The sequence below is a fragment of the Marmota flaviventris genome, chromosome 6 (genome assembly GCF_047511675.1).
Source record: "Marmota flaviventris isolate mMarFla1 chromosome 6, mMarFla1.hap1, whole genome shotgun sequence".
NCBI classification, from domain to species: domain Eukaryota; kingdom Metazoa; phylum Chordata; class Mammalia; order Rodentia; family Sciuridae; genus Marmota; species Marmota flaviventris.
In genome coordinates this window covers 5,077,129-5,105,084 of record NC_092503.1, presented here as the reverse complement: position 1 = coordinate 5,105,084, position 27,956 = coordinate 5,077,129, and the positions used below count along the sequence as shown (strand labels likewise).

At 45.8% G+C, this 27,956-nt stretch overlaps 1 protein-coding gene across 2 annotated transcripts in view; it reads left to right on the top strand.

The window, feature by feature from the left end:
• Positions 1-27,652, top strand: part of Pacrg (parkin coregulated) — a 484,042-nt gene extending 456,390 nt beyond the window's left edge. For both annotated transcript variants that reach the window (XM_071612865.1, XM_071612864.1), the window contains one exon: positions 27,235-27,652. In XM_071612865.1, the coding sequence (XP_071468966.1) occupies positions 27,235-27,395 (161 nt within the window). In that variant the 3' untranslated portion in view covers positions 27,396-27,652. The remainder of the gene's footprint in view (positions 1-27,234) is intronic.
• The last annotated feature ends 304 nt before the right edge of the window (positions 27,653-27,956 follow it).

The following is a 27,956-nucleotide window of genomic DNA, read 5'->3' as shown; positions in this document are numbered from 1 at the left end:
AGCTTGACTCAGAAGATGTGGAAAAAGTGCTGAAGGAAGGAACTAGCTCCGGTCCATTACGTACCCAGAGTGACTGGAAACGGACCGCTGGACGAGCTGAACAAGGAGAGGGCTATGCCTTTTGAGTCAGGCTGTATTTTCCACGTTTGGAGACCACCAATACAATATGCTATGGATAAATAAACGACTGTGGGTATTTCCAACAAAGAACACAGTTTAATAAACAGATTCATTTAAAATGTCTTAAATGATTGCAACTCAAAGAAGCACAGGATCATACAATTGTAGGGGTCTTCAGAGATTACTTTGTCCCTCCTGCCATCTCACATGAAAACAAGCGACGTTCAGGGAGGTGGCGGCAGCCTGAGCCACACCAAGAGCTATTGGGCGTCCTGGTCTGGGTCCCAGAAGGCCAGCTCTTCTGAGCGGTCATTGTCCCCCATTCCAGGCTGTTGCCCCTGCCTCTGTCCATTCATGTGAAGAGCAGAGATCTGACAGAGAGAGCCCTGAATTAGGAACCAGGTGTGAGCAGTTGTTAGGAAGTTTTCATTAGGTTCTTAGCGTATTTAGCAGATCCATCCTGACTTAGTACAACGACGACGCAACATGGCTCTCGGGTCTTGTGGTGGTGTCCCAGATGTGCAGAGCCATCTTCTAGGGCCGGATGTTAATGTGTCCAGAGGCCAGTTCTCGCTCTTCCCTTGGCCCTCAGACCTGGGCCTTCCCAGTGTCCCCTGCTACAGCTCATGCCGCTGTCATCCATTTACACAGCTCAGCCAGCTCAGCACACCCGTCTCGCTCTATCAAATTGAACTCGGGTTCCAGCTGTTTTGTGGTTTCCCAAAGCGTCCCGCTCCCTCCATCACCTGGACCAAGCTGCTGTCCCCACCCTGCATTCCCTGGAGCAGCAGAGGCAGGCCAAGTAGAAGAGCAATCAGTGGTGCCTCTTGTCCACTTGAAACCTTCCTTGGCTTCCTGTGTTACACTGCTTTACACTGAGCGCAAAGGTGACAGCCCCCCGTGTGGCCCCCAAGGGTCCACTTCAGTATAGCTGGGTACTCCCTGCCTCAAGGCACCACCCCTTGGGGCAGTACTGAATGGATCTCACTTCCAGTCCCCTCAAGCCTGCTCCCTGCCAGTGACCCTGTCCACCCCCTCCCCTCCCCATCCCTCCATCAGGCTGCTGAGGCACCTTAAGGCCATCTCCAGGGGTGAGGTCTCCCAGGCTCTAGGCCCCCATAGCATAGTGGCAGCGTCTCTTGAATATCCCTCCTCCCTGCTGGACTGAACCCCCAGGAGGTCACACCAGGCCCCCATAGCGTAGTGGCAGCGTCTCTTGAAGGTCCCTCCTCCCTGCTGGACTGAACCCCCAGGAGGTCAGGGTGGGCCTGTTCTGTCAGCGAGGATGCCCTGGGTTCCTCGCACAACCCAGACACCAACAGAAGGCAGGGCAGTCTCTAGTTAACCCTCGCTGCATGGCCTGCTGCACCAGCCAGTCGCTGCCAAGGCATTTCCCAGGGAAGCAATTAGGAAGACGGGCCAGCCCAGAGAGCCGGAGCCGGAAGGAGGTCCCAGGAAGAGAAGCTCCAGCCGTGCGGGGAGGAATGACAAGCCGGGCTCCTGCTCAGGCACAGAGCCACACGGGCACTGTCACAACCAGGAGCAGAGCTGTCACAGGCGCTGGGGATGAGGCCCAATTAGGAAGCCTCCACTCTGTGCGGCTACAAATTTGCCATGGAGGCGACAGCACCCATCAAAGGCACTGCCCACAGTAGGGGCGCCATGCACCCATTTCACTGTCTCTGTGAGCGGAGCCCGGTGTTGAGCCAGGCTGCCGAGACCCTGGGACCCAGCACTCCAACCCATTCCGACAGGGGTACTGAGGCAAGTGCTCGGCTGCATGCTTCGGCCATGTAGATCTCATGCTAAAATTACTCTTCCAGCTGCAAATTATGCACACGTTGGAACTCAACCCATCTTTATGCAAGTGGAGAGTGAAGGGATATTTCATCAGAATAACTATTTAACTGCAATTCATGCTATTTCATAGTCTGTGTCTTCTGGAATGGGTGGGAGTTCATTACTTAGTGGTTTATAAAATCTTCCAGACTGAACGATGAACTAGCCTCTGTTACGATCAGTGTGGATGATAAAACTGGTGTGAATTGTCCATAAATATTTAGTGTCAGGAAATATCAATGTGTATTGCTGATTTTAGGAAAATAATGCATATTTTATTATTGATACGTAAAGCAGGACATTTATGTTTACTACACATAATAACACAGGTAGAAATAAAACAACATTCAGTAGAGAATACCAGAGTGTTGGAAACAAAGATGGAATTTGGGGCTCTAAAGTGAGTTTTACAGAATCATTTGTAAATGATCAACAAAACCTCCTGTATTCCTTTACTGGGACCTTGAACTCAGTCAGGACATAGCAATTAAGTTTCAGAATCAAAAATAGCAATATAACCTCTACCATAAAAATGTCTTATTATTCTCTGAATAAGTAACATATCCACACTAAATTCAACAATTCTCAGCTACGAATGTGAGCTTTAGTCATCTGCAGTGAAACACATTCCTTACTTAATTCTGCATCATCCTCTCAAAAAAAAATTGAGGGTAAACTCTCCACAACAGGAACAATACAAACATAAATCTGTGCATGTATTATGCATGTGTATAAATATTTATGTGTACATGTGTGTATTACTGTGTGCATACGTGTATTATTGTATGTACGTACATGTGTACATGTGTACATGTGCATGTACATTCATATATGTATATGTCCATATACACAGTGCCACAAAGACTCTCTGATCCTAAATTTTCCAAGGGCTAGAGGGAACATGAATAGTTAGCATGTTAGCATCTAACTTTTTAGAAGTTTCTGTATTTGTTGGTTGGTGGCCTCTCAGAATCAAAGTGACTTTCCAGAGTGATATAATACTGCAAAAGGAAGAGCCCTAAGGACAGCAATTAGGAACCAATGCCGGGTTCACAGTCCTTTCTGCTGTTCTTTCCAGGTTAAAGAGGACTGCATGCCCCTGCTTTTCACTTCATGGAGTCTAAACAACCGTTTCAAAACCCTGGTGCCTCTTGTGCCTATAAAACGGAATGGCCCCCTTCCCAGCACACAGAGCCAGGCCCACTCCCTACCATGAAGCAAGGGGAGACTTCACCCTGCCCCCCAGCAGCCTCCACCTGTGCAGCCACTGTTTCCCAGGGGCAGTCAGGTCCCAGGGTCACACCTGAGTCAGCGCTGGGACTTATTCACTGCTCTCACTTTCTTACCTGCTTCTTCTAAATTCTGAATGTCTCTTATAAAACCACCTAAAATGAACACCCAAGCCCAAGCAGTTTATAAAGGTGGTCTTTTGACATTTAAAATGAAGCATCTGTGTGGAGAACACTAGAACTGTGGCGTAACCCTATCATTCTCATGCTGGAGCTATGAGATTATTTTTTTACTCATTTAACATAGAACGAGGATCCCAGTATATACTTGCTCCTGGGTGATGTGTAGAGTGGAAACTAAGGCACAGTGTGTCTAGACTGGTGCCAGGTTGGTGTGTCCTGAAGATTTTCAAATGAAGACACCATCATAGAAACCATGTCTTCTGTCTTGTTGTTTTCTTAAAAATTAAGGAAACAGGCCTGGGGTTGCGGCTCAGTGGTAGAGCGCTCGTCTAGCACACGTGAGGCACTGGGTTCGATCCTCAGCACCACATAAAAAATAAAATAAAGTTATAAAAAAAATTAAGGAAACAATTTCTAGAGACAAGGCCTCAAGGCTCGCTCTGTTCTCTCTTCTCCACAGCACTCAGATGTTGTTCAAATAACACTTATTCTGTATCACTTTTTAGAGTTTGTTTTTCATAAAGCTGTTTAGCTTGTGATAACCACCCATCATAGAATCACACTGAGATTCTTGCATCTTTTTCTTAATTGTGATGGCATCTCTTGTACTTGAAATTCCAAAGTACGGACCCGCTGGCCGTGATGCTGGCCTCTGACTCTTCTGCTGGGCTTTTGGTCACGAGAATCGGCAACCTGGGGTGGGAAGGAGACACCCTCCTTTTCTGATTCTCTTGAACTGGTGTTCTATAGCTGACATTCTTAGTTGGACAGTGGGATGGCAGGAACCAAACACACCCACATCTGTCACAGCTTCCTAATTTTGGCCTAGGCTGCTCCAATGTCTCAGCCTTGGTTTCCTCATCTGTAAAACAGGGAGAATGAGCTCTGTTGTGCAGGATTGTTAGAAAAGTTAGACTTGATGTTTACCAAGTGAATATTCCTTGGCAAGCTCTCTAGGACCCGTAGTGATCATCAACATTCTCCTATGTTTGAAATTGTAAACGAGTGTAAAAGAGTTTAGCTGTTATCATGCCCTTAAATAGGAACAACAACCAAAAATGAAACCAAAAGTTCCATATTGCCAAATTTATAATGACAAATCATTTTATGCAAAACTTTGCCTGAAATTTGAGCCCAGAATCAGTTTTTGATTCTCTCAGAAAAATACATTGAGAACTTTTTATCGCCTGATGCTTTTGAAGAGCTTTTCTTAATTACCTTTCCAGAATATATATTGAACATGAATTAGTTTTATGTAATATCTAAAATACAATGCTACAATGTATTGGGCATGGGTGTAGGACAATCACCAAATGCATTCTAAATAGAAATACCAGTGGAATTAGGCTTATGAATTCTTTAGGAGTGACTCGACTCAGATGATTCCCTTCATGAGTTAACAGTAATTGCCACAGTGAAAATCGCAAGACTACGACCAATACAGTTAAACCCAAGTAATAAAAGCCATCTCTCCATGGGAGAGGACGTGCATCAAGGTCAGCCAGGTGCTACCCGAATGCTAGACCATGGAGTCCAGAGTGGAGGCCATAAATGATCAGCGAGACCATGGCGGCAGGTTTGGGGCTCTGTGTGCTGCCTCTGGCCCAGGCGAGCCGAGGCGGAGTCCTGCCCTGGGCCCCGGATCATCACAGCTGTCAGCCCTGGTGTTTGCTTGGAGCCCTGGGTCTATTTATTTTCTCTACTGACTTTCTTGACTGGACATCAGATGCTTGGGACCTCATTAGTTAAAAATTGTCTTTCTTTATGCAGTTTTCCCTAAGTATTCTCAAAGCATTTTACTTAAAGCTATCATAATAATAATTGTATTTCCCACACCAACCGAATGTCAGTTTTTCTTTTGTAAATATTTTTTCATTAACATTCTCAATATTCCTTTTTATATGTATTTTTAGCTTTTAAAATGCTTAAGATTACATTTAAATACAATTAAATGAAAGTTGACAAAGGCTTATAGTTAATCCAGTTCTGCAGCATCATTCTGTTAAATAACTCCGCTCCAGTCTAAATAGCATCAGTGTGTCCAGAGTGGACCCTCCCTGTGCAGCATTGCCTGACCCACAGGGTCCAGGAGGGAAAGACTGCCAGCCCCACTGTGCCAGGAAATGAAGGCTGCCAGCTTTGAGTGACCTGCTGGTCAAGCTCAGCTGCATAAGTCAAGACAGCAGAGGAGAGGGCAAGGCAGGAGAGGCCAGCTGGGCTCCCACCTTGAACGTGCCCCCGGGTCAGGACTAGTCCTTACCTAGAGGGATGCGGTGAAACTCTGAATTCACTTAACACACACACACACACACACACACAGAACAGTCACTGAATGCCCATCTCAGGTTAGACTCATAAAATATTTTATAGGAGAGAATTTTCCAAGAGGCCAAAATTGTTCATCAGCACCCAGATCTAAAAGCTCTTGACACCTCTTTGGCCTTTAAAAAATGTGCCAGATGATGTCAACAGGAAGAAGCAGACCAGCGCCCAGAGTACTTGGCCACTGTGGGGGGACTAAAAGCCTGTCAAAGCCTCCGCAGCCAGACCTGGTCCTGCCTCAGCTTATTCATTCAAATCTGGATAAATTGCTTCTTTCTCTAACATTTCACCCAAAGTGCAAATGAGGGTGACAGGCGTAGCACCTGCCTCCCAGTTCCCCCACAAAGATTGGATGAAATGATACATTTAAGCAGAGTTCACACCCAGCACCTGAAAATTCTCAGCAGATGACAGCAGGGTTTCTGTTGCCACGTCACAACTCCATCGTGCACGCTTCCCACAGTGCCTCCCACAAGTGGCCGTTTCTAAGTGACCTGCACCGAGGGAAGACAGACACACCTGAGCTTAGCATGCAGCCCACGGCCAGCAAAGAGATGGGGCGTCGCCAGTGCAGCTACACCTGCAGGGCCTCCCCGGCCTCCTCTGTCTCTGAGGACCTCTCCCTTCCTATCCAAGGATTCCTAAGCAAACACCTGTTTCCACTTCCAACACTGATTTCCTCTCTGGGAGGCACTGACCTAGTTTTAACTCAAATCCTATGTTCCTGGCTTTGTATCTGCCCAGCGCCGTCTCCCTGGGTCACAGTTTCCAGGTTTTTGCTTCATTACCTGATGATCTTTTGCTGGCAGATGTGACCCTTCTCCAACCAGGAAGAGGGATGAAGCATCCGGGCCACACCCTTCCTTCATTCAACGTTCCCCCCCCCCACCGCCATGTTCATCTTCACCACAGACATTGCCCAAGGACCCACTGGATTCAGGGGCACACCATAGTGGACTCAAAGATGGCACCCATTTTTCAGGAGTTTAATTCCTTAAATGAGATATTTTCACAGTCACTGTGCATTAGTCTGTTTGGGTTCCTATGGCCAAACACTTAGGCAGGCTACTGTTTAAAAGAAGTTTATTTTGCTTCACAGTTCTGGAGGTTCAGGGTCAAGGGAGCACATCGGATGGTGGGTGGCCTTGCTGACAGGAAGCATGTGCATGAGCTGGTGTGTGTGTGTGTGTGTGTGTGTGTGTGTGTTCTTACAAAGCCACCGGGATTCAGTCAAGGGGCTCTTCCTTGATGCCCTTCTGTACCTAATCACCTCCCCAAAGCCTCACCTCTGAACACCATGTGGATCAAGTTTCTACCTTCTTCATACTTTCCCTGAGTATTCTAAGTAATACCTCACTGTGGGGTTAAGTTTTAACCCAGGAAACTCGGAGGACACTCACCTAAACCACGGCAAACTATAAAATAGGGTACTTGGTAACAAGGACCAACAGAGAAACATAAACACTGTATAAATGATTAAAAGAAAGAAAAATGTCCTCTGACTCGTGTGACCAGGGAGGCTTCCCAGATAAACCAGCCTTCACCGGTTTTAGCCAGCAGAGATGGGGCGGAAACCCAGCAGGAAGGAAGGTGAAGGACAACTGAGAATCTGGGGCCCTGCCACTTGCTTATAATGACAACTGCCTCCAGAACCCAGTGCCCCTGTGAGGGGAGGGGGGGACGGTCAGGAGCTGGCTGGGCAGTGGGAGGCTTTCACCAGACCCAGGGGCGGCAATGCCTGAAACCAGCCCCAGTGGAGAAACACAGCCCAGGCCGGCGGTGAGGTTTGGATGAGGCCATTGTAAGTGAATTGAAGGCTAGAGAAGGAGAGTGGGAGAGGCCTGGACAAACACGGGGTGGCACTAGAAACGGAAACGAAGACCAGCGGACAGTGAGGGACTGGGCGCAGCAGGCTGGCCAGATCTCTTCTCATTCGTACACGTGCCAGGTCCCAACTCTTTGGTAGCATAATCTGGTATCTGATATTTCTAATGAAACAACTAAAATAAAGCATAATCAATGCAGAATGAAGGAGGAGATATTATAGGAGGCTAAAGAGGGGCCAGTGTTTGTTTTAAATACTGAATGAGTCAAAGACACTCTCATTGGCTAGCTTAATGCTCTTGAATAATATTGAGCAATCTAAACCAGATAAATTAAAAATTCTGTTATTTGCAATTCCTTCAAAAAGGTTTTCCTATAAATTTGCACCTGCAGAAGATGGCTCTTCCCTCCCAACCAGGCTCATTGGAGTGTTCCTGCAGTCACATCTTCACAGGGCTGTTTAGCAAAGACACCAATGAATCCTGACTGTAACCTGGAACAATGCTAATGTTTAAACCCAGTTTACCAAGGGATTATTTAAGTCCCAAGCAAGACTTCCCACTACTCCTCTTCTTTTTACACTGTAAACTCTTCACAAGTAGTTTCTCGAAAAATCCCATGAACCATCATATTCTTTGAAGATTTTAATGCCACTTAGGTCATGAACAACAATCAATAATGAACTACTGATTTCAGCTACAGTGGAAGTGCCCTTCATCCCTCCTTCCAGTGGTCACAGCATCCCAGCCTACACATGAGCTGTGTGTGTGCAGATGCTTGCACGCACACACTCACCCGGCAGGCAGGTGGGAGGGCACCAAAGTTACCTCTGTGGTTTGGAACACGTAGAAGACCAAAACAGGCCCTTGTTTCAGTTCTGATCAAAATTAATACATACATAAATCGACCGTCAAACCATACAATGCATTTAGCCTGTGGTCCTCACTGTTGAGGGATCCCAAGTAGCCCCCACACCAAGGCAATGCTGCCTTCTGAGCAGCACATGGCCTGGTAGATAGGCCCATCTTGAATCATGCAAACCCTTCCTGTGGAAATTCCCATTCTTGCCTGCCATGGTCCAGGAGATGAAGAAGGTTCCTAACTAAAAGTACTACTTTCACATCCAGAATTGAGGAATTACGAAGACCTGCTACAGCAAGATAAACACACGAATGAGAGCTCACACAGCCCTTAAGAATTGTACTTCTTTGTGTTAAAATATTTTTCATAAAATGCCAAAATACTCAGAAATATTGCATTTTAGCCAGGTACAGTGGCACACCTGTAATCCCAGCTACTCGGGGCCTAGGCAGCAGGATGGCAAGTTTGAGGCCAGCCTCAGCAATTTAGTGAGACCCTGTCTCAAAAATTAAAAAGGGCTGGAGATACAGCTCATGTGTGTGTGTGTGTATATATGTATGTGTCTGTGTGTGTGTGTGTGTAGTGTTGTGTAACAATTTAATAGACAAAATACAGGCTTACAGTGTTATTTTATGTAGTTTTTATCGTTTTTGGAAACTAAGCAAGGAGCCAAGAAAAAGCATGTATTCTTTCAATATGAATATAAAAAAGATGACTGTGGAAAAAATAACAATACTAACAGTATATTTGATATATTTTCATAAAGTTTAGTAATATCTTCTAGCACTTTCCGATTTTCCACTTCCAACCTAGATTTTATTTTTGTCAAGATACAATCTAGCCTGAAACCTCCAATAGCAATTACAGAATATGACCCAATTATTTCTTTAAGAAAAAAAAATGAATTAACTTTTTTTTTTGGTTAGGAAAAGAAGATATCTTAATGAAAACGATCTAAAACAAAAAATGCAATTTTAGTAGAATTGATGAGGAAATTGTACTTCTTTGTGTTAAAATATTTTTCATAAAACATTAAAAATATATTAATGAGAATTTAATCTCATATAAAAAAGTTAATCTGCTATAATAATGCTTTATATATGTTTGTGTGGAATTGCATGGCAGTAAAACAAATTATGTCACCATGATATTATTTTGTATTCCCTACAGAAATATTTTTATAAAACTGTTAAAAAAAGCATATTGCAGTGAGGGGAAAAAATCTTATACTGCATGAGGATGGTACCTGTAAACAAATTATTTTCATGAAGAAGCAAGGAAAAATACAAAAAAAAAAAAAACCACCAAAATTTACATTTAAAACTAGTCAATAAAAGTCATGTTGTCAATTTTGACCTTAGTTTCCCCAAATGTAGAATGGCAGCTTATGGAAAGGAGAACCACCAGGGAGTATTTGAAAGGAAAGAAATGCTTTTAAAAATCAAATATGGGTTTCCCACTTTCTTTTGCAATGGATTTCTGGCAGCCATAGCTATCCTTACACTTTGAGTCTGGAAATCACAGGACATGAAATTGTAGTTGATAATTCCAATTATTAACTAATAATTAGTTTCAGAGATAACTTAAAAGCTAGATAGATGACTGACATTTAGAGAGAGGATTTGAAGGAAAGCAATTTTCATTTAGGTGAATAATTTGTCCATTGTAAAAACATATTTTTAAATGATGTTCTTAATTTCATCATTTCCATGAGCATCAGATCTGAATTTCTTGGTCAAAGTACCCATGAGGACAGTTATTTTACATATGGTGGTTTACACTTTCTACTGGCAGTCAGACCTAACCTTTCTGTACTGCAAGCCCCTGTAAACCTGGGGGAAACATTACCTGCAAATATGTAGCGACTACTGCTGTGGGGTTAATGAGAGTTAAGATTCAGCAAGTAAATGGGCTTAGATGATTAGCCAGTGCCTGATACACAGTAAGAATTAAAATCTGGGTCAAATCATATGAAATTGACACTTGTATAAATCAAACATTGCCGCGGTCTGGCTGGGCACAAATCACAAGCCACTGAAGCAGGAACAAACTTTATTTCTGAACTCCACCAGCACACTCCACACACGCTCCTGGGAACTCCCCTGAACGCCACGCGGCTCCTCCAGGAACCAGCAACCGGAAATCCCTCTTCCGGAAATCCCTCCTCCCGCACTTCCCCAACCAATGGGAACTCTCCAGGAATCCCCAGGAGAACTCCAAAGTAGCGGGCCGAGGTGGACAGTAAAGGTCTAATATACAACTGAATCAATCCAGCATCATCTTAATGGCTTGCCTCTCAACCAATACTACTGGCAAAATGCCAGGGGCCATTCCGACTCGGCTGTGGCTCTCAGCAAAACATGGTTGAATGTTGGCAATTCTGTCTGTTAAATATAAAGCAATGTTTACTTTTTATTATTGTTGTAAGCCACGTGCGTACATTTTTAAACAATAGCATTCCAATTTTTAAAAAACTCTCTTTTTTTTTTTTTTTTTTTTTTTGGTACCAGGGATTGAACCCAGGTGCACGTAACCACTGAGCCATGTCACTGGCCCTTTTTATTGTTTTTATTTTGAGACACAGTCTTGCTAAGTTGGTTAGCCAGAAGTTACTCAGCCTCCCCAGACACTGGAATTACAGGCAAGCACCTGGCTCTGTTTTATCTTTCTTGGATACAGAAGGAAGAATGACGTGGAGCACAATATGTTTAAGAATAAATAATGCATGGAGATTAGGAAGCACCAGCCTCCTGGAGTGGTTACAGGGTCCCCCGTGGGGACATTCTGGTCACCTGGATTTGACCCTCCTGACCTGAGAGGAAATAGCTGGGGCTCTGCTTCAGGCAGATCTGAGATCAAATCCCACCTCTGACCATCTGCTCCTCTGTAGATGGGTGACAGGGAATTTTAGTGAGCACACTGTGAAAGAAACCATAGCTCCCCACATGTCCTGTAATGGTCGTGTTGGGGGTCAGTTCATCTGACTCTTAGGCTCCATGGTGAGAAGCACAGATACTAACCTTCTTATAAGGATCCCAGAACTAGCTAACACTAGCATCGCACTTACTAGTACACACCAGCTACTGGACGTGTGTGATTCCATGCAAGCCTCACGAATAGTCTCCCTGAGGCACCTGGGAATCTGTGAGCATCTTCACCTCATCCTTATCATCTTCATCATTCGCTTGCTCTTCCAGAAGGTACTTGTGCCATGCCCTGAGGCCCCATGTCCCCTCCCTTTTAATAATCAGAAAGGTTTCCTTAACAAAGCAGGTGAGCACTGCTCCCCATTTCATCTGGAGCCAGACACAGCCCTGCCCAGGCCGCCAGCAGCCGGCTCTCTGGAGCACCTGCCTTTCAAACCCCAGCCCCTTAGGAGAGGTGTGGAATCCATTTTCATCCTGCAGGAATTAGGGGACCCAAAGTCTATTCCTTTATGAAACTTCTAATTTGCCATTTTACAGCTGCCAGGTTTTTAAAGAGTCTAATAGAACCAATTAAAAAATCAGTCAATTTAGTTCTGTTAAGCAGAAAACAATTACAACAGGATTCACAGATTTTGGTGTAGTTTTATTCGCCATCAGTCTTTTTTGGTAATGTTTGAGGTCCTAATCATGCAGTTCCTTATAGGATGAATAAACAGTTTCCTGGCTGACTCTGTCCTGGCCCAAAGATGGGAGCATGAGCTAACACATGCAGCTGGTGATGTCTTTCAGCATTTATTATACCTTGGTATTTTAGAGAGGGCAATAATTAGACCTGCTAGTGGCTTTTCAATATGAAAAATGTCACTTTAAATGCTTCACAGTGATTTCTGTAAACAGTGTGTATGTTCTTAATTTATATCTTCTAACAGGCAATTAGCAACATAAAGGGAAGTGGAAAAAACATAAAAGAAATACACTGATAATTCTGAAGTAAAGATCACATGTACTAAGCGATTTCTCCAAATAAGCATATTTACCTTAATTAATTGAATGGATATGTCAATTATCAATCTGACTTTGCAAGGGCTTAATACCTTTCAGAAATTTAAGACTTCTGGAGTGTTGGTTTACAACTTTAAAACTTGCTCTCTGTGTCTTTTGTAACTTTCTTCCTGCTCTAAAGCTTTGTTACATTACTTAAATTGAAGTAATTATATGTAAAGACAATTTTTATCCTATTATTCACTTAATAGGGTAGACAAATTCATTACCAGGCCTCAAAACAAAATTGACACAACCATGCTTCTTTGATGCTAAAAGGGATATCAGGGCACCCACTGAAATGCTGCTGCGACCTGAGGTCATGGTTAAGGTCATTGGCACGGGTTTATGAGGAGGTTCATGTTGCAGCTGTCTGCACTGGCCCTGGCCTGAAGATAAATAGCAGACTTCAGTTTCCACTGCTACTGGTCTTTTAACCTTCAGTGAGAACCAATGCTCAGCCTCAGCTCGTGCACACCTCCAGGTTTGTCTCCCAGGACCTACTGAGCTATGACTTATCTATCTGCCTCCCAGCCTTCCTCCAGGTCAAGAGAGATAGTCCCAGGTCACTTTCACCTTTTAAGGCTCTCATACACTAGAATGCCAGAATGTAGGAATGCCCACACGAGATTAACTCAACTGCAGTGCATACTGAGTGTTTGTATTTAGCCACACAAACCAAAATAACAGTGATTTTTATCTATGGCCACATTTGAAGACAAATCCAATTTGAAGATAACCCCCAAATCTAGATTTAAGGCCCCTCTTGAATGGAAAGCCCAGCCCAATGGTGTCAGTTCTGAGGTCAGCTTGGTCTGGTTGACCCTGAGCTTGGCCCTTCCTTCACAGGGTAGCCTGGGAAGTAAACTGATGTGTGGTGGACAGTCAGAAGGGAAGAGGCAAAGGAAGCCTTTTGAAAACTAATTCTCTATGAATGTTCCTCATTCTGGAGTTAATTACTCCAAATTATTGATTGATTACACAATTTCTTCCTCATTGCTTAACACAAACTCTCTGTTCCCTCAATTCCCAGAGTAGTGCCTGGGGTCACTTGAGCTCCTCTGTGAGTTATAGGGACCCTTCAGGCCCTCATCTTGCTCTCTGAAATTATGCTTCTGTATGAAACCATGCTTTCTCAATCAGTCAAAAAGACATGTACACTGCAATGCCTTGTGCACCAGAGAAATCTAACTCTTCTTGCCACTCCCCAGCTTCCCAGGATGATCATATGAGATTCTGTGTCTTTTCTAAAAACTCCAAGTTAGATAAATAAACTAAACATGGGAAAGAATCAATCCCATAAGGAGAAAAAAGTCTAAGTAACAACAAAAAAAATACATGGAAAAATATTAACCCTCCCAATAATTAGAAAATGGCAACCAAAGCAACCTAAAGTTACATTTTCTATACATTGAATTAGCAAACAAGATCTTTATTATAACACCTACTGCTGCAATAAAACAGGTACACTCATACTCCTCTAGCAAATTATGAGTTGGCATAAGCTTTCTGAATAATCAATATGGCAACGTAAACCAATAACTACAAAATGTTCATATTCTTTGAAGCTATAGCCTCATTTCTGAGAATTGTTGCAAGGAATAATATGAGTAAAGAAAAAGACTGTATCACCAGGTTGTTTATTACATTCATATCAAAAATTGTGCAAATGAGGATGGAGTAGACATACCTAGAGAAAAGTGTGAAGCCATTCATACTGTTCCCACCCCACAGTTATTAAACAGCCATTGCCAATGACAACTGTGCCTGGTGTATATCAAGGCTGATAAAATGCATGTGATAACTTAGTGAAACTCCACACTCCAAACACAACATGTTTCAACCTCAAGGCCTCTGCGCACGGTCTGTCCCCCGGGCCGGCTCCTCACACAGCTGCCTTCTGCACATGCAGGTCTCGGGGTAAGTTTAATTTTCCTGGGAAGACCTTACCACCCACCACCTGCTCCCACACCACAGCATGCTAGACCTTGCGGGTCAGCTACACTCCAACATCCTCTGCCTAGTGATTGGTTGACCAGCATATTATCTGAGCCCTCCCCCGGAAGGGAAGCCCTCCAGTCCTGGCTTCAGTCCCCTGTGCCATCCTCCGCTACTGGAGCACCAGGTCCCAGCTGCTCTTCTTGAAATCTTGGCAGAAGCTAGAGGATGACACCTGAGTTCAAGTTAGAACCTGGTTCCTCCAGGAATCTACTCCCTCGTTCTTCCCCTCCTTACACTGGGGAGCCAGTTTGTGACAGCCACTGATCTGGGCAAAGGCCTATGTCCAGACTCTTGGTTTCATTTTCACAGAAACCTTCAGCTCAGACAGGCAGCTCAGATGATGGGAGTTTCTGGAGTCCAGGTAGTCTGCTGCGGGAAGTATTAATGGACAGGCATCTTCCTGGCCTCTGGGACAGCACCAGATCTGATGCCTACTCTTCCTCCCTGCAGCACCAGGCAGGCCATGCGGCTGACAGAGCTGGCTGCTCCTCCTCTGCTTCACAGGCTGAGTGCACTAGCGCCTGCCTTAGTAGCCCCTCCACAGCCCAGCTCACAGGCATGGCCAGAACAGCCACTCTCCCCAGCCCAGCTCCCTGCAGCAGGGCCTGCCTGCAAGAAGAAGGGTAGGCAAGGGAGCTGGTGTCATCCCAGAGGCCAGGAGACTTGCCACAAATGCCTCCCCCCACAGCCTACTTGACGCCTGAAATCCCCTCCATCAGAGCTGCTCTCTGAGCTGAAAGTGTGACCACCACTGGCCCCACCACCAGAGGCCAGGTCTCTAAGTCTAGGACTCAGGTCTCACTGATAGAAGGGTGGGTGGGAACAGAGCTCCTGAATGCAGAGTATTTGCAAAGGCAGGGACTAAGTGGATCACCTTGTATAGAGGCCTCAGGCAGCAAAAGGCTAACAGGTAAGGACCCTAGAGCGAGCCCAAGCTCCGTCCAGATCTCTCTCACCCTTCTGGGGATTCATTGTCCAGACCAATGAGGAAATGAAGACCTAACAGAAGCTTAGCGAATGTGCTTGTTGGCCGGGCCATTCGCCCCAGGTTCCTCAAGGCTCTGGGTTGCCTTACAGAAGTCAGATTTGGGAATCTGACCTGGGGCAGGAACTATGAGGTCTACTCCCATCTCAAGGGATCAGGGCCATAGCTTTGGAGAAGCTAAAGAAGCAATCCACACAGAGAAGGTGGCAGGGACAGAGACTTTAGCTGTAGTTTAAGAAGCAGGAAGGCAAGTTTCCTAGGTGACTCAATCCCAGACTCTCCCCTCCTACAGGAGTAAGACATGAACCAGACACTGCTCCAAGTCTTCTGCCCAGCATCTCTCTCTCCTGTGATCACACAGGCAATGAGACTGCTAAATTCTCTCTCTCTCTCTCTCTCAGCTACTTGTCTTGTGTAAGATTGGGCTTATGATGCATATATTAAGTTCTAATAAGACATCCTCCTCAAAACACTAATATTAAGCCCTTCAGGAATGCCAGAAAATAATGATCTTGTTTGTGGTGGCTTTGAGGCACACATGTCAGATGTGCATGCAAAAAATAAAATCCACTTTTTCCTGTTGGTTTGCTAGGATTTCAATTCTCACAGCCAGCCAGCAATCCAGGGAGCTGGCTAATCATGAACTGTGCTCCTAAAATTAGAAGAATCAGGACTTTGTGAAGGCACAAGAGAAATCAAGCAGGGCCAGCCACCCTCACCCAGCCAAGCCTGACCACTGTGGTAGGAGAAGAAGAACCAGTCTCTTTTCCCCATTCACTGAGGCACTAACACACTGAACTATATCTGGAGGAAAATGAAATGACTTAGTATAAGTTTAGCCATAAATGGTTTTCAGATAAGTCCTGCAACCAAGAATCTTGAAAAGGGTCCCAGGTTCAGTCTAGGCTAGAAAAAGAAACTGTGGAACCTCGCAGTCGCCCGTCTCAAAGAGGAGGGCACCGTGTCCATGGCAGATCCAGGTGACACTGCTCTGTAGACTGCGCCACCTGAGGACACGGCAGCCCGGCTTTCACAGCACTGCCCCTTCTGGGAGGCGCCCGAATGAGCCCTTTGTATTAAACAATGAAGCAAAAAGCTCACTTGCTGGTGTTCAGGTGGCCGTCCTCGTCCCATCCCAGAGGAGAGTGAAATTATGGATAATCTACAGTTATCTAGGAGCTATGGTGTTGGTAAAATAGCAAGTACAGTTACGATTGTCACAATTTATCAACAGCATGTGACAGAGCTAAAAACACAGCCTACATCCTCCTTCTATTCTTGCTCCTGTCCTCGGGGGCACACATGATCAATCCTGTTTCAATCAGAGACTTCAGGAGCAGCTGAGGGCGCCTGGCACTGGGATGCAGGGCCATTTGGGGTCAACGGAAGCCTGTGGGCACCCTTTGGACACCTCCTCAACCCTCGGGGATACTATGGTTTTATTTCCACGCTGCCTTTATCTCGGCTCACCTCCGCAAAGTCCTGATTCAGAGGAAAGCAAATGGGTACACTAAACTGAGGCATTTTAAGAGATAAAACTGTAACTCGGGCAAATAAACACTCTTCATTCAAAACTACCAAAAGTCAGCATATTTCACTATCAGCCCTTGCAACAAGCTTCAACGTCCATTCTTGTGCACTCCCGATTTTGCTGCTGTGGCAAATTAAATGTCCACATTTAGGTTTTTCCCCACACCGTTTAGATGTCTTTCTCTCTCTCTCTCTCTCTCTCTCTCACTCTCTCACTGTAAAGCCAAAACTTTGATTAGACTTTAGCAAAACCCTGAACATTCATAAAAACGTTGCTAGGCAAAGCTCAAGTGTTCTGCTTTGGTACGCGCGGGGCAGAGCGACTGTCTCTTGCCACATTTAACTCACCATTGTAGAAGCTGATAAAAGTTGAGAGTCAGAGCTTTGAAAGACATTTCAAGGTTATTTTAAACTGAGACCATCATAAAAGGCTTGAAGACTTTAACTCTGTCCCTTTTACAGCAGTTAGCTCAGTCCAGCACAGCAGATTGCTTTGATTTGTTCATTAAATATATTGTTTTTGCATTAATTGAGCTCATTTGATGAGAAATATTTCTACTCTATAAAATTTCCAGCTAGTGGCTTGGAAATCTATTCAAATTCTTCACCCATAAATTCATTTTTTTAATTTTTAAAGACTAGATCCTTTAGGCAAGCTGAGATATGTCCCAAATAACCACAGCGACCGTCTGATCTGCACAAATGGAACCGTGGAACAATGTGCATTTTTGTTTTAAGCACAATTAGTGGGTTTATCTATTTAATTTTTTTTTTTCAATAAAATGGAGAGTACACGAACCCCATTAAAGTCTTCTGCTCGGCAGCTCTGTGCCTGCAGGGCAGGCCCATCTTCTACAGCAATTTAACCACGACCTGTCATGATGCCAGATGCACAAAGGCCTGAGGTCAGAGTTCACTGTATAGGTGAAAGGTCTAAAAAAGATGATTTGAAAGGTGCATTTCTCCACAGTCATCTGTGTTTGCTGATAACATTTGTTAGAAATCCAAATTTTTAAAAATTGTTTTTCACTTTTGTGTCTCAATTACAGGGGAAAAAAAGCTGTAATGGGTTGTATCTGACATCATTATTGTTTCCTAGAGATGGAAAACAGTGATAACAGCAGCTATTCTGGCTCATTTAAACAGCTTCCAGCATCAGTCTAGAAGTCCTTAAAATTATTTCCAATAGGTTTGCATCACTCCTGAAAGCAGCAATAAGTAGTTCCTTTTCAACCAGAGAAGCTTATTTTGCTGTTTCTCAGGCTGGCTGAAAATGACCATGTAAGCTACGGAAGAAATTAAATTAGACAGAACTTAAACATTAACTGAGAGCTCTATAAAAATCCCACATCTTCTTCTTCTTAGAGCAAAGACTGCTAATGAAGTAAATAGGATAATCTGATTTTCCTCTATAGAAAAGAAAAGTTTTCCTTCTCAATTTTAAGGAAAATCTAGGTGAATCCTATTTTAAGTTAAGGAAGACATTGAAAAACCAATGAAATAAAATAGAGAACTTCCAATCCTCTAACCCTGGGCGTGTGCTACAACCTACTACCAGCATTTTCCTAGTGGGGGGCAGGCGTCCCAGGGCCTCCGTCAACAACAGATCCATGAAGCACAGTTGGAGAATTGTAAAAAACAAGGCCCTGAAGGGAAACCAGAGACCTCCTAACCTTCAGAAAGAAGGGACACCTTGAAATTTAATTCATAAACTCCCCCTTGTCTGTGACTGGATTTGGGCCTTGTTTTTGTTTTTAAGGCTATAGAAAGACCGTTCAGACACTTCAATATTCCGACTTTCTCCCTTCTCACCCTATTGCTGCCATCCTGCAGATACAGGTTCGCCCTGCACCCCTCGAACCTACACTACGCAGCAAAGATGTCCCTGTGTGACCCTCAGGCTGTTGTTCTCTCTCATATGCATTTAAGCTCTGTCAGTTCTTCATCTGTAAACTATGTAACTAACACATAGTAGGTCTACAAATAAATCCTAGTAAATGCTCATATAGATGGAGAAGCCCGGTGTGAAGTGAACCCTGGAATCCCTCACGTTCACCACTCATCTATGGCACTGGCCACCTCCTTGAGACCAGTCCGCCCTGATTCCTGTCCTCCCGCAGGTACCTCTGTGAATGGTGCTGCATCTCATGGACTCATAAACCCAAAGCCAGGGTCAGCAAGGACTGCCCAGGAGGGTCTCCTTGCCTGGCCACAACAAGGGCACCATGTGCCAGCATCTGTCCCCAACTCTGCTGATGACAGTCCTTCCCTGAGCCCCACGGGGCCTGGACCCTGGTTCTAAACCTTCCTGTCACCCTTCCTACACTTGAATGGGGTTGTGCCTCACTTCCTTTTCTAGGATTCCTGTGTCCCCTATTGCTCATGTCAAAGTCTTTTCACCTCCCGGAACATGAGTTCCCTTCTCACGGAGGGCAGCTACGGTGTTATTCAGCTCCCACGGCTATTCTACCTGTAGAAGCGACATTGTGTTCTTGTTGTTGCCCCTCATGAGATAAGTCCACAGGGAAATCACTTAGGACAGACAAGCTAGAACAGCCTGATCCTTTTTTGACACAATCTGCTCATTGAGTCATGTTGGCCAACAAAACGAGAGATAAGTTTGCGCTTCGTAAACTTGACTCCTTCTCAGTTCATTGATGACTGCCTCGGTCATTGTATTTATGCTTTGCAAGGATTATTGGTGAGACCTCCTGTTTTCTCAGTATAAAGTTCAAGTCAAAATAGTCCTTCATCAAAGAAGAATCTAATTGGGCAAATCATTGTCAATTGAACATGTGGGAAAAAAAAAAAAACACACAGCCCACACATTAGCCTAAGGAATGAAAATTCCACACCAACTTACTGAAATTGCAGAATGCAATAACATTTGGTAGTGTGTCAACAAATAACGTGAATTTTTAACAGTGCTCTCTTTCTTAACTACAATTAATTTTATAAACATTAGGTCCTTTTGGGTTTTCTTAGAACTTGAATTTGAACTTTTAAGAATTATCCAGTTGCTTTTTGATCATATTTCCAGTTGAAATACAAGGCACCCATTGAATAGCCGTCATTTCCAGGGGCTTGTTCCAAAGTTCTTTTGATATTATAGAAGGTAATGTTAGGATGAGGAGGACACAGAGATCATCCAAAATTCAGTCCCTTCCTATACAAAGGCAGGGACTCCAGTTCAGAGGCGGGAAGCAACCTGCCCACTGATGAACAGCTACTGAGTCACTGAAAACCTCTCTTCCCAGTCATTCATCTTAAGTGGAGTGTCCTTTCCACCGCACCAGTGTTCTCCAATATTCCCATTGACCTCTTAGAAACAACCCTAAGTTGCAGTTGGAAAATGACAATTGTTGAGAGCTCATCATGGTCCATCTCAGTGAAGTTTAGGTATTGAACTGGCCATTGGCCCAAGACCCATGATCTCTTCATTCCCACAAGTGATGGATGAAACCACTCAGGAGGTGCAGATGCCTCCTGGAGCCCTCCCAGAGGTGGTGGCTCAGCGGCCTCTTGCTTTAGTCCCCCAGCTTTGGTGTCAAAGAGAGGGCGGGGGTGGGGGGGTGCCCAGCTGGGAACCAAGGACTTGCTTCAAAGCTTTGATCTTCAGAGGAAGGAAATCTTGTGAATTTCATTAATGTCAACAAGATCTGAGGAGATTTGAAGTGTTTAAGCCCCTGGGCATCTCTAGCAGGCCAGATGCTATGGTTATTATAAGTTTTGGGGTTGCAAAACCATTCCAACTCTGATTCACACATACATGAACCAAGACTTTGGAAATAACCATTGTCCGGTCATCCTTCAGGGTATGACCTGAAGACCTTCAGTTTCCAAGAGGGATCTGGAGTCAGCCAAGGAAGCAGTGGCTAAGCGTGACCCCAAGACAGAAACACCCAGAATTCCCAGTGGGGTGACGTGTTAAGATTGAGAGGGGAAAAGATCAGTTCCCTCAAAGCAACAGCAAAACTAAATAAAGAAAGTGATTTCTTTAGGTTTCTAAAAGCAGATAACCTCATAACATTTTCCCCAAAGCCTTCTTCTTATACTCAATGTAGAAAAACGAGTTCTGTCCTAGATTCCATGCCCCGCCTTGTCCTCTCCTCTCCATCCTCTCACCTCCAGAAAAGGCCAGAGTGGGGTTCACAGCTGCGTTCCCCATGATCACCCAAGCTTCCTGGAAGAAAATCCATGCAGCTTTATTCTAGAACAGGCAAACATGTTTCTACAAAGGAAACTGAATCCAAGCTAACTCCAAACAAACAGCTATTTCTGCTTAAACAAATGTCAGCCCTTTATGGTATTGGAACTGAAGATAGCTTAAAAGACAAAACATAGCCAGGATCTTCTTTTCCTCTTTTATTAATTCAAATTAAAAGGAAAAAACTAAAGTAGCCATTTCTGACCTCACAAACATTGTGTTATCTTTTTAATGACATCTTTTTTAAATGGCAAGAGTTATCTTCTTAAAAAATTTTTTACTTCTTAAAAAAAGTTTTTACTGCATGAAAACGGATGTATATGTTTAAATATCAGTTAGAACAATCAGGGAATTGCTGTTCTGGCCACCCCAATCTTCTGACTGCTAATCACCAAATGCAAAGAGAAAACTCACTTAGAATCACCCAACAGAGAATCTGCAATTTGGTTCCGTGCGATGTCTGCAGTAGGTTTCTCCTGCACATACCTGTCAAGACCTGGGCCCCGGGACTCACTTGCTCTGCCCCATGTCATCACCATGATCAAATAGGGAAGGAGGCAGCGTTAGCTGTGACTAGTGCCGTCAGGTCTCCAGGGGAAAGTCCTCCAGTCGGGCTTCATGAGGCTTGGTGTTTCTTAGTCTAGAATCTGAAATCTGAAAAATGACCTTTCTGGTCCAAAAAGAAGTGCTTGTGCCTCTTGCCTTGGTCTTTCTTAATTCCACTCCACACTGCTGCAGTGAGCTCACCCAGCCCCAATGGGCAAGCACCGCGCACCAGAGTTTGATCAGCCGCCGGGTGCGCCAGACGCCCCGGAAGGTGGCATGGCAAAGGTACTTCAGCAGTTTGCTGCACGACGATGAAGCTCTCAAGGGAGAAAAGCCTCCACCTGGACCCGGCCTAGATTCACTTTCAAGTTCCGTGTGCAGAGAGCCCACGTGTGTCAACCCCCACTGCCCACAGGTGGCCAGAGGAAGGCAGAGGCCAAGAGGGTGTCGCAAGCCCTGTGCCTGAGCAGCAGTTAACCTCAAAGCCCGGCTGGAGGGCTGGATCCCTGTTGGGTGCGCTGGAAGGGGCCTGCCTGTCGGGTGCTGCCCCAGGCCACGGAGCGGCTCTCTGCTTACTCACCCTCTCACTCCTACGAGGCTTTCCTGATTTCTCTGGTTATGTGAAATGCTATTGTGTCCTTAGGAGGCAACATGGGCCTTCTTTGGTTATTGGGCTTGGCGGTTTACCTTACAGAGCAGCACTTAGAGGCTTGGCGAGGGAAGAGGGTGACCATGCCAGTGGGGTGCCCAAGTTGTCCCTGCGGCTCCTTGTCCATGCAGGGGTTCTCAGTTCCCAGTGGTATTTCCTTTAAACCTGTGTGGAGGGGACAGTCGGGAGAGCCCTGCCCACTAATGACCTGCCTCCCCGCGGTGTGGGCTTGGCCCTCTCCAGAGCCATGCTGCCACCTCCCCCAGGGCATTGTCAACATGAACGGAAGTGCTTCCTTCCTGAGATCAGGCCTGTTTATTTTCTTAGCTAATGTCAGAAAGTACAAATAGATTTCATAAATTACTTCATCTGCTTGGTATGAAATGAACACCACCTCAGGTATTTTGTGTGAGCAATTTGAAGTTAGCATTTATTTGTTTCATGTGTGTTTCCAATAACTCTAATAAAGCTTTCATTTCCAAATAAGTGCATGTGTGTTACTATTCATAAGAATATCTATACGTTTGCCATATAAGAGTATTTTTCCAAAAAGCACCAGAGTCAGAAAAGTCCAAATTTGATTTACGCTGTCCCTGAGCCTCCCAGGGCCGTCCACATGTTATTTACTGCTTTTCCTGTCTCGGAGATAAGAGGCTCCAGCGTCAGGCTAAAACAAATGGGTCAGAGTTCTCCCCAGGCACAGGTCCCGGTGGCGAGCCAAGCACCAAGGGAGATGCAGGCCGCAGGGGCAAGGCCCAGCAGAGCACCCAGTCTGCAGAGAGCATGTGTGACCACAGTCACAGTCGCCGCCATGGCCAGGCTCTCCACCCAGAAGAAATGCTTCTGCGCCAGGGACTGGCCCTGGCTTGGGAAGGCTGCTCTGGCCACCATATTGTCCTTCTTTCTGGCTTCGCTTCCCTTGCCTTTGATTTTTCTCCTTTTCCTGAAATAGCAAATAAGAAAGGAAAAGAATGAGGCTTCCAGAGGCTACAACCTACCACCAGTGAGAGAATATTCACCCAAATCCTACATGATCCCCGTCTGCGACTGGCCTGCATCCACCAAGCCTCAGATAACTTGGTGAAATGTGAACGCAGCTTATGTAAGAGCCCCCTGTGGTGGTCCTTGGGACAAGGTGTCACGATGGTCACTTGGCAGGCCTGAGCTGGGTCCTGCACCAGGAGCATGCTGTCAGAGGATAGGGCTGGGACACACACATCCTCCTTCTGACCCAAATGGCTTCAGAGACAGAAGCATCCAGGTTAGCACAGGTCAAAAAGGTTTAGATAGACAAAGAGTTTGCATATTTTTAATGCTTCAACGCAATGCTTAAACAGCACAGGAAATTCAACATTCGGAGTGATAACTGCATTTAAAGTAACTTCTAACCTGGTGGCAGTTCATGCCTTCTACCTACAAGAACAGGCCCTGAGACCCTTGTTCTTCTCTGTCTGCGTATCATCCTGGTGGAAGCACAAAATCTGGTTTAAACCCTTGCTATAGCCTTATTTGTTCGGCTATAAATAAAACATATCTTTTCCATCATCAACATATCTTTCTAGCTGCTGAACATAAAATAGACTCCTAGCTTCCTAAATTGAAATGTCACCTTCCTAATCAGAATTGACAATTGTAAATAACCATCTGGTTGGCTTTTTTAAAAAGTGTCCTATTTTCACAAACATATTTTCCAACAGCGTCATGTGTATTTAAAATGGTGAGCTCAAACTAATCACCTCAATTTCAAGTTCTCGAAGAAACTGACAGTATCGCAGTTTTGAAATGAAGATCCCATTACTCACCTGCCTCGCAACAGAGTTTAACACTGAACTGTGCAGTGTCATCACTGAGGCATACAAAAGGAGGGGCCTGCTGTCTCTCTGTGGTCTTTTTTCTGCCCCAGTGATACACATTCTGCAACCGCCAAGTATTTTAACTCCAACTCACTTTTTGAACAAGCAACTTTTGTACTGTCCTTTTATCGTTTGGTTTACGCACTGCTGAGGAACAAAAAAGCTACATAGTTTACTTACTCCTACAGTTAGATATTTTTTTCGAAGTAAGAATATGAAATAAAGTGTTGCTTGTCGTTGCTACTTTCTGGCGGACAGGGAAACAACAGGGCGTGTTAAGATTTCCATTGTGTGCAGACTTTCCAAACCCCGGGCTCCCACTGGGAAAATATGTCTATCCCGTGATCTATTCAGTCTTGACCTTTTGACTAATGCGCCAACAAAAGGCACATTTATTAGTGATTAATGTGTGTATCTGTGTCCATACCGAGCGGGATCAAGGCCGTCACAGCGCGGCCTCCTCGGGCAGTGTTTCCCACGTGCCCTCGGGTGTGCCTTGGCCTCCTCTGTCCTCCACAAACCTCGATGGTGCCTCCCTCTCCCTAGGAACTCCAGAGACCATGAGCAGAAGCTTATCAGGACTGGGATCAGGGGGGAAGAGGGACCCCAAGAGCAGCCAAAGACCCCCTGGGACATTCTTCCCATTTCCCCGGCATCCTGGAATCCTTTGGAAACTATGCACCCTCTACCCAGATGAGCGTACATTACACACAGAATCCAGATGGTAATCTCAGGGCATTGTGATCTGTCCTGATCCCATCCAGGCACCAAGGAAGCCCAGGTCTGCAACTCCAGGGTTAGAAGGTAAATCCAGGTGCACCCACCCAGAAAGGGCAGCGCTTCCACTGGGAGAAGCGAGGAGAACGTGCTGTCTGCTCGCCTGCGAGCACCAGGGAGGTGGAGACGGACTCACTGAAGAAGGAGCGGTCACCGGGGAGGACTGCTGACACTCAGACTCGTGGTCTCCTCTCGGCCTCCTTGGCTGCTCCCTCTCCTCTGCCTGACCTCCCACCCTCGCAGGACCCAGGGCTTGGGCCTCAGCCTCTTCCTGCTGCACCTCCAGCTGTGACCTAGGAATGGCACCCAGCCCCACGGCTGCACATGCCATCTCTCACCCCTGACTCTCGAATTTAACTCGGGGCCCCATCTGCCCACCGCCCACTGGACTTTTCCACCAGCACGTCAAAAACCAGATAAATGAACCAAATCCAATTCCTTCCACTCTCTGATCTGCTCCCCCCACATACACCATGCATCCTGGAATGCTGAGCTGTCTTTCCATTGCCGTCTCCTTGTACAGGGGTCTGCTTCCTCCTCCTCTGTCGCGGTAGGTCTCGGTGGCCAGGGCTCCCCTGCTGAGCAGCTCTTCTCCCACCTGTGACCAACAGAAGCCAAACCCCACTTCCTCCTGAGGTGCCTGCCCTGGGTGGCCACTCCTCACCACAGCCCTCTCCTCAGGTCACCAGATAGTCTCTGTAAAAAGCATGTATTTTCTGAATGTGCATTATCTGTGTTTTTGTTTATAAAAAGTGTTATCTTTGTTGTTTTGAATTTTTTTTTTTTTTTTACAAAATCCTACAGGGCAAGTCCTTTCTGTTCAAAAATATCATTCCTTGTCTGCTCTGTATTCTAAATCTTATTCTGAAGTCATAGCTCCTCTGCAGTTGGGCATGATCGGCCTCTCTGTGGATCAGACTTTACCTTAGCTCTCATGTGATGGCGGGGTGGCTTCCACCGTGAGAAAGAAAAGGGCACCTAGTTACAAGCGGTTTTATAAACCATTTAAGTTTTTTATGAAAATGCTCCACAGTTGTCTGCCTCACACTACGTTCCTTTTTGGAAATGAGTACGTTTCCGCCTGCCTTGCCCTCCACCAAGAGAGACGGACCAAGATGGCGACTCCCTCCCTGTGCATTAGCCACGACACCCCTCCGCCCTGCTCTTTTTACATTGGAGCTAGATACACGCTGTAAGGCTGTATTTGAGATAGGAATGGGCCGAGTCCTCCTGGTGACGCGCACTTCCTCGGGTTGCGTGGCAGTCCCCTGCAGTGGCATCCTTGCCTGGCTCCTGGCCCTCGCAGAGGAGGGGGCAACCCGTGCACCTTTGCAGGGGCACACTGACCACTGGCCTCTCTGAGCCGAATGCCACAGAAGGTGTGCAAGTGTAGAGAGGAAAACGTGGGGGTTTGATGGTGTGGATGGGAGCAAAGGGGTCGTTCTGTTGGACTCCCACAGTCTCGGCAATTCCTCCGGACACCTCACAGGCTGGGTGCTGTCAGGCGTCTCTCTTCCAAATGGCCCGAGTTTGCAGAGTAGCTCGAGGGTCTCAGATGCAGGTTACGGGGCCTTCCACGCTGCCCCAGCACTTCCTCTCCTAGAGCCTCGGGAAGGCAGCCGCAGTGGTCACATCTGGGCGCTGCATGGCTGGGCTGGGTTCAGGCCTGCGGGCTCCCACTGTGGGTGGCCTGCCCCCTTGGACTCAGAGGTTCCAAAACCAGCAGCAGCCAAAACCCCCTTGAAGCCATAACTCAGAGCTGTCATTCACAGGGTCAGTGGTCATTCAGGAGTAGCCACTGGCTTGGAGAGCCCTTCCCTCCCGTCCCTCCGTCCCGAGTGGTGGGAATGATGGCAGATAACCCAACGCCGAACCTGTACTCACAGGAGGGAAAGCTCTCACTGTGGGTAAAAGCTGCAAAGCACAGGGTGGGCTAGGCCTCTCCTTCCAAAGTACACCCCTTTTAATCCCAGGAACCAATACCTGGGCCTTCTAAATGCACCATGCTGTGAGACTTGGAACTCCAGGCCCAGGAGAAGAGTCGGTGCCACAGTCAGAGAAAGAGCCCCTCCCAGGCTTGCGGCAGGTCTTGAACCGGTGATTAACTCACTTTCGTTTACTCCATTGTTTTTTAATGTTAAATCGTTTTCCATCAGCTCCATGTGAGGTTTGGGTACTTTTGATTAGTTGTCACTATTTCTAAATCTCAGCATGGTCACGTAGAAATGTTAACTCTTTGGTTCTCCTAGTCACCATTCAGAGGAAGGGTCTAGACTGGTGTGTAGGACTTTGGGGAGCCACACGGGAATAACCAGCCTCTTTGTGTGTTTGCATGACCAGTTAACTCTGGGGATGGCATCGACTACAGCCAGCAGAAGAGAGAGAACATCGGGGACCTGATCCAGGAGACGCTGGAAGCCTTCGAGCGCTACGGAGGGGAAGACGCCTTCATCAACATCAAGTACATGGTCCCCACCTACGAGTCGTGCTTGCTGAACTGACGGTGGGAGCAGCTTGCCTGAGAGCCAGGCTTCCCTGGGGCCGCGGTCATCTGTCTCTGCCGCTTTTAGCATCTCATTACTAGTGACTTCTACGCTTTCTTTCTACAGCTGCTAGAATAGTGGCTCATGGGCCACTGGACTGTTCGCCCTATTGAGAGCAAGGCTTTCCGATACATAAATAGTGCCTGTTTCTTAGATTACAATAGTGTACTGTGCTTATTTGTTCTAGGAGAAGAATTGCTTCTTTATACAGCTCAGATGGAGGCAGGAGTTGGAGTTAAACCTTCACTTGTGTAGACAATAAAACTATAATTTTCATACGCAATTCAGCAATTGCTGAGCAGTGTCCGCCTGCCCTGAGGGTGATGTCAGAGGCTGTAAGGGAAGAGTTTGTGCTGACTGCTTAATAGGTGTTTGTCATGGAAGAGAAGCATCAGTTCAGGGTGCCTCTCTAGCAGCTGTGCAGAATAATGTGCTTTGACATTCAATAAAAGTGTTGAATCTATATTCCAATTACAGCAGGAGATTTTTGCAGCCCGTTATAACCTCAGCTATAGACGT